Source organism: Chelonia mydas, chromosome 6 (assembly GCF_015237465.2).
Source record: "Chelonia mydas isolate rCheMyd1 chromosome 6, rCheMyd1.pri.v2, whole genome shotgun sequence".
NCBI classification, from domain to species: Eukaryota; Metazoa; Chordata; order Testudines; family Cheloniidae; genus Chelonia; species Chelonia mydas.
The window spans coordinates 16,233,046-16,240,101 of record NC_051246.2 but is presented as its reverse complement, the minus strand read 5'-3'; the positions used below and the strand labels follow the sequence as shown (position 1 = coordinate 16,240,101).

The following is a 7,056-nucleotide window of genomic DNA, read 5'->3' as shown; positions in this document are numbered from 1 at the left end:
CAGACATGAAGGCACAAGCTCACAGATGCACAAACATGCGTAGGCAAATGCCTGCACACTGCTACAGAGATAAGAGCATTCACACATTCACCAAGACAAATGTACACCAACATACATGTAAGCCAACATGCATGGACAGACACACCCACAGAGAACCAGAGACCAACACACATATACATCAACACACATGTACACCAACATAAATGCACGTAGACATACAGAAGCAGACACCAACATACATGTATACCAAAATGCATGCACACAGTAGACACTCACACATAGACACAGTGCCTGCTCAGAAGTCGGAACCAACACACACACATTGACATCCACCTGCCCACAAATACCTCATTTACTGCACAGACGAGTGGTCCCCTCTGGAGCTTTGTGCCCCTGCAGGCTGATTCTGTCCCTTTCCCACCACAAGGGAAAGCCGCTTCTTCTTTGTCCCAAGGATTCTCCAGCAGGTCTGGACAAGCAACTGGTTCTGGTCAGAAAAATGGCCCAGGATCTGGCTTCTTCTGGGAGTACACCAGTGACTCTGCCCACAATCCCATCCCAGCCTGTATCCCCCTCTCCATGTGCCCCCAACCCCTGAGCAGATAAGGGGCACTTTAACCCACACATGTTTTGGGGGTCGATTGACCAGGCAGGGCCTTCTGCTCTCTCCCTGCCCCCCGCCCCCAGCCTCCACGTCTGGCCATTAGGCCTCCACGTCTGGTCTTCATTTAGCAGCTCCACCCAACAGCAGCTCCTGAACAGCTGTTTGCTCCTGTTGTAAATTCAAGGAGCCATCTGGCTTTGAAGGGATGTGGCAGGAGAGATTAAACAACGGTGCTGACACACACATACCCCCATCCAGCTGTCTCCTTCCCCTTGTCTCTCCTCCCCACCCTTTCTTTCCACTCTGTGTCCATTATCCCCCACCTTCACCACGGTCATTCCCCCATCTCTGCCCCCTCCACCATCTCTGCTCCCCTCTCCCCTGTGGTCTCTTCCCCGCTCCCTACCTCCTTTAATCCCTTCCCCATCTCTGCCCCCTTTCCCCACCTCTCTCCCCTATCCCTCCCCCAACCCTTTGATCACACACACCTAACCAGGATCTCCATTAACTTCCCCCAGGGCAGTTACTGAGCTCACCTGACAAGAGGCATTTAGTCAAGGCCCATTTATTCATCATACACAACAACTGCCCATTGCATAGGCATGACAAGAGGCAGCCCCCATCTCAGCAGCGACCCCATAGTCTGAGCAGCACCCCATTGTTCAGAGTTCTGATGGAGCAGCCCTTGCGGGGGCCAGAATCTCAGAGATGCCCCCACAAGCTGGCAGGCTGCTCTCAAGTCAACCCAGAACAATATTTGGCCTGGAGATCTCGCCAGGGGATCGTGGCCTCTCTTCTGTTGCCAGATGTCCACTTGGAAATACAGGTTGCCTGTGGGCTCTGTGGTCTTCCAGACTGTGGAAGCCGTGTCCCAATGGAGAAAACGCTGTGGATGGGCTGTTTTTACCCAGGCTCTAGTTCAAATGGAGCTACCCACCCTCCCTGGGGCCCCTTCTCCAGCCTCAGTGGATCCGTAGCAAGCCAAGAGTCTTCACCATTCCCCCAAGGGCTGGGTCGGGTCAGGGACTGCTCTTATTTGCCTAGAGTCCCTCCAGAGCCCTTATGGGTGAAGGGGGATGTGGCCACAGCACATCAGCCCCAGGCTTTATTCTAGCATGGTCTTCAGAGGCAGGGTGGGTAAGGTAGGGAAGCCTAAAAAATCCACAGCACCTATGGGAGTGGCTGCAACCTCAGAGCTTTCCTATTGCTGTTCCACCTCCTGCTCCTCTGCAATCATTGGTCGCTAGCTGACTTGGCCCTTCTGTTCACTTCCCTAGCCCTTCAGCCCCTCACCCAGAAAAGGGACACATGGCAAGAGATGTAGCCCAGTGACCTGCTGGCCCCTCACCTGCCACACCCCAGTCTGAATAGCAAAACTGCCCACCCCTTGCTCCCTACAATGCCCTTCTTACACAGCTTCTCCCATAGTCCATCAGACTCAGGGCATGGGCAGCGAGTAGAGCTATTCCTGCATCTGGCCTGTTAGGTGATTCTGGGCAAGTCACGTCCTTGTGCTGTGCCTCAGTTTCCCGACCTGGTACTAACCTACGTTGGGAAGCACTTTGCAATCTGCTGATCAGAAGGGCCAAGTATTATTATCAGGGATTGGTTAAGAAGCAAGAGTAATATATATCTATATAGACCCCCTCTGCAATCAAACCAAAGCCCCTCCTTCAAGGAGCTAGGCTGTGCGGGGGCAGATCCCTGCATGCGCGTCCTCTGAGCTGCTCTGGAGTTGTGGCTGAGGCCATCTGAGCAGGGGGGAGACGGTGACATGTGAACCGTGACCCCCGTTCACCTCCTCACGGTCTTTTTTTCCCATGTGGGTGAAGGCGAGAAGGTGAATAAACACAGGACCATGGGGGAGCAGCAGCTTGGATTTCGAAATCGGGGGGACCCTCCTGCCCCCCATCCCCTCTTTTTCCTCCGTTGTGAGATGATTTCCTTTTCCTCCCACATCATGGCTGAAGTGGGACACACACGCCTTCCCCCGCCCTTCTACCCCCCCCCAACAGAGCCTGGTGTGGCTCTGGGGTGCACACTCACCCCCAGACAAAACAGCCCAGTGGGAGATCCTGGGTGGGTGGGGGATGTAAAGGAGGGAGGGCTGGGTGAGCGGAGGGTGGCTCTCAGTACAGGGATGTATGTGCCTGGGTGGGGGGGAATCCCACGGCTAACAGCTTCCTCACAGGCCCCACCCAGCCGGGGGAAGAATTGCTCCCAACACCTTGTGGGTCTGGGTGTTGACCGAGGCATTAAGACAGAGGGGGACCCTCACCCTACCACAGCAGACAAAGGGTAGAGTGAATTTTCAGGGGGACAGGAGCCAATGTCTCAGGAGAGGCAGCAGCAGCAGCAGCCAACTGTTCCCTCCAGCCATAAGACACTGTGCAGATTAGGCTACAGCGGGGAGGGCGGGCTATGTATGTTAGGGGGTGGTTTTTTGGGGGGGGTCTTCCAGCCCCCCCCAAAAAAACTAACACCACACCCCCAATGCCCAGCCAGTGACCAGCGCTGGCCACTGCCAGCCCTGTGTGTGTGTGTGTGTGCGGGGCAAAGGCCGGGAATGCAGAAAGCCCTCGTCCCTGGGGCCATCTGCCTCCAGGCCATGAGCCCTTTAGAGCAGGTGTTCTCAACCTTTTTCTTTCTGTGGCTCCCCTAATGTGCTATAAAAACTCCACGGCCCACCTGTGCCACAGCTGTTTTTCTGCATGTAAAAGCCAGGTTGGCATTAGTGGGTAGCAAGTAGGTCAATGATCCAGGGCCTCAGGCCACAGGGGGCCCTGTGAATCTAAGTTGCTCAGGCTTCAGCTTGAGGCCCGGTTGGCAGGGCTTGGATCAGTGGGGCTTTGGCTTTCTGCCCTGGGCCCCAGAGAGTCTAATGCTGGTCCTGCTTGGCGGACCCCCTGAACCCTCGGACCCCTGGTTAAGAACTGCTGCTTTAGGGTATGTCTACACGGCAGCTGGGGAGATGGACAAGCGCTAGGTCTGCTTAGCTAGCGCGCTAAAAATAGCAATGTGTGGCCATTGCAGAGTGGATGGCGGCCTGGGTAGGTCTGGGAGGCTTCTCCCAGCCGCAGTGTAGACATGCCCCTAGCGCACAGTCCGTGCCTGAAAGGGTCATGCTGAGGTTCTACAGGGTAGCCACAGGCCTTGGAAATGCCTTATCCACATAAGGCCTGCAACAAGGGAGAAGCAAAACCGAGAGAGAGCTGGAGGAAGAGAAGAAGGAGAAATCGAAGAGATAGTGAAGGGTGAAAGACACTTTTCTCTCTCCATCACTGATGGAGTGATGGAGAGAGAAAAGACAGTATGAAAGAAGGAGTGAGAGAAACAATGAAAGACAGAGTGACAGCAGAGGAGGACTCACTCTATCTGACGTCCCCAGAGGCTGGTCCATGTCATCCCCCTTTTCTTAGCCTCGGAGCAGAGTCTCCTGCCTGCCTGGACCCAGTTTCTCCCGTGGCAGCTCCCCACCCTTCCCCTGCAGGTTCTGACTGTGGCTGGAGGAGTAGCTGGCTGACTTGCCCTTGCCGGACCCTGGCCAGCGCCCCCTGCTGCAGCACAGGACAGCAGCACAGGCCTGCCGGAAACGAGGGTCAAAGAAGGCATAGAGGAAGGGGTTAAGGCAGCTGTTGATGTAGGCCACACAGGTGCAGTAGGGGTGCAAGTTACTGAGGAAGGCATGGAAGCCGCAGGACCAGGGCATCACCTCCAGGTCCATCAGCACGTAGATGGTCTTCACCAGGTGGTAGGGTAGCCAACAGAGGGCAAAGGTGGCCACCAGCACGATGATGATGCTCAGCAGCCGCTTCCTCTTCCTCAGCTCCTCGCTGCGCTCCTTCCGGAAGTGGTCAGCGATGGTGCGGGCGATGAAGAAGTAGCAGGTCAGCATGACGACAAAGGGGACCACAAAGCCCAGCATGGTGGAGGACAGGCCCAGCCCCACCTCCCATGCCCCCTCGGTCCCATTGGCCACCAAGCCCGAGTAGTCCATGTAGCACGTCACCTTGGTTTCTCCCAATAGCACTGCTGCCTGCCGGAGGATCATGGCTGGCAAGGCCAAAATGGCCGCCAAGGCCCAGAGGGCAATGGTGGCCACCAGCCCGCTGGCCCTCCACCTCAGCTTAGCATTAGCCATTGGCCGCACAATGGCCAAGTAGCGATCAATGCTGAGGCCCATCAGGCAGAAGACGCTGGCGTGCATGTTGACAAAGATCAGGTAGCTGCTGAGCTTACAGGTGAAGGAGCCAAAAGGCCAGTGGTAGCCCAGCCAGGCATAGGCAGCCCAAAGTGGCAGGGTCACTACAAAGGTCAGATCAGCCATGGCTAGGTTGGCGATGAAGGTGTCGGCTGAGCGCCGCTTCTCCTGCCCTCCCCGGAAGATGGTCCACAGCACCAAGCCGTTGCCTGTTGTGCCCAGTAGGAAAACCAGCAGATAGATGGTGGGGAGGAGCACCAGGGACGGACTCCATTCCTCATACTCACAGTCTCCCGTCTGGTTCTCACCATAGGCTGCCCAATCCAGCTGCTCCTCCATGCCTAGGGGATCCCAGCTCCAAGGCTGGGAGAAGGATGCTGGGAGCAAGGAGTTCCTTCTGGCCCTGAAGGTCTCTCAGGCTGGGACCTGGGTCTATGGGGCAAATGTTCTAAGTCCCTCTGACTTCTCAGCCACGTCCTTGCTGTTGGCGCTGGGGAGACAGCCTAAGCCCTAGTCTTCACTCAGCTCATTTCTCTTCTCTTCTCCTTCCTTCCTTAATCCTCAGACAGATGTGGCCAGAGCCCTCCCTGATCTCTCTGTCTCTCTCTGTCTCACACACAGGCAGCTGTTCCTTCCTCCTGCCTGTCAGTCCCTCAGCCTTGAGTCTAATTAGAATCGTTAAGTTACAGCCCCTTCCCCCTTCTTCCCACCCCCACCCCTCCCCTCCGCCTCTCACTCAGCATCCTCAAGGCCAGCGGATGAATTGGCTCCTGAGGTGCTGGGCAGAGCAGCTCCGGCTGCTCTTTGAATCCATGAGCCCATGCCGCCTGCCCCTCCATCCCCACCTCCCTGGGTCCCCAGAGCCAGGGCTGGAATGTGGACTAAAGCCAGCCGGAGCTGCTGGGGGGCAGCGAGGGGGGTGGGTCCGTGTGAAATTTCACAGATGCAGTTAGCAACCCCACTAAAGCGATCAGCCCTGACCAGAGGCGGTGAGTTATACGGGCCCAAGCTCCAGCAATATTCAGGCCCCGGGGGCCCAGCTCCAACAATGTTTGAGGCTGTGTCTCTCCCCCGGCACTGCCGGCTGCCCCCACGCACCTCCTGCGAGCCTCCCTGCCTGCGCCCTGGGCAGCAGGCGGCTGCCCCCTACAACTCTGTGCTGCACTCCACTCTGCTGGCTCCCGGCATCAACTGCCGCCACAGGGTCCTAGCGCCCCCCACCACTACTGCCCGGGCAGGCTGACCCTAACTCTGCCCTTCTGCCTCAGACAGACGAACACTTCCCATTTCCGACGGGACCCTTCACCAGCACAGGGGGCCCCCTGCCAGCAGTCACCGCTCCTGCCCACGCTGGGCAAGGGGCAGCCCATCCCCACCCCCAGTGAGGCTACAGTGAGGGGCAGCAGCAGGGGAGGAGGTGCACACATGATGGCAGCCCCCCCACTCCCAGCACCCACCATAGGAGAGGCAAGGGGGCTTCCTGGACCTGAGAGGAGCCCTAGGAGCATGTGCCGTGACAGTGGTGCGAAGCGAGTGTGCTGCTGGGGGGGAAGAGGGGGGCCCCTCCCCCAGAGCTCACTGCTGCCGACAGGGAGAGGGCTGGGAGGAGTCCAACTCTCTGGCCCCAGCCCTGGGGCAGCCTGCCTGCACCCCAAACTGCTCATCCCTAGCCCTGCCCCACCCCAGAGCCCATACCCCCAGCCAGAGCCCTCGCCTCCCCCACACCCAACCCTCTGCCCCAGCCCTGAGCCCCCTCCTGTACCATGAACCTCTCATCCCAGCTCCACCCCAAAGCCCTCACCCCCACACCCCAACCCTCTGCCCGAGCACCTCCCATAGCCCAAGCCCCTCATCACCAGCCCCACCCCAGAGCCCTCACATTTTTACATTATTTAAAAATATATATATCAGCTTATAAGGCAGGTGTGTGTGGGGGAGCAGGTCTTGGACCCGTTCTGGGCACCACCAAAAATTATACAAACCTGCCGCCCCTGGCCCTGACTGTCTGTTGGTCCCTCTGCTGGTTCCAGCGTTCACTTACAGGAGTTTTACCGGCATGGCAAGGGAAGTTGCCAAAGCAAATATCAGCCCCCTTTGGTCCCATCTGTGCTGCAGAACCAAAGACATGGCTGTAACATGGTGGCCCTTAATGCCCTCCAAATCAACCAGGGGCTCCCCGTTCTAATTCAAGACACAGTCTGGTTTTGCAGTGCACAGAGGAACAAACCATGTATTTGCCATGCTCCTGAAC

The 7,056-nt window shown here is 57.4% G+C and overlaps 1 protein-coding gene across 1 annotated transcript; it reads right to left on the bottom strand.

Annotated features, from left to right (window-relative positions):
• Nucleotides 1–1,161: 1,161 nt before the first annotated feature.
• On the bottom strand, nt 1,162–5,466 carry APLNR (apelin receptor). Its single transcript, XM_027830360.3, has one exon. The coding sequence runs from the start codon at nt 5,142–5,144 to the stop codon at nt 4,020–4,022; it is 1,125 nt and encodes a 374-aa protein (XP_027686161.1). The 5' UTR covers nt 5,145–5,466; the 3' UTR covers nt 1,162–4,019.
• Nucleotides 5,467–7,056: the final 1,590 nt, after the last annotated feature.

What these genes read in the sequence shown, in the direction of transcription:
- APLNR (XM_027830360.3), bottom strand. Translation starts at nt 5,144, where the DNA reads ATGGAGGAGCAGCTGGATTGGGCAGCCTATGGTGAGAACCAGACGGGA.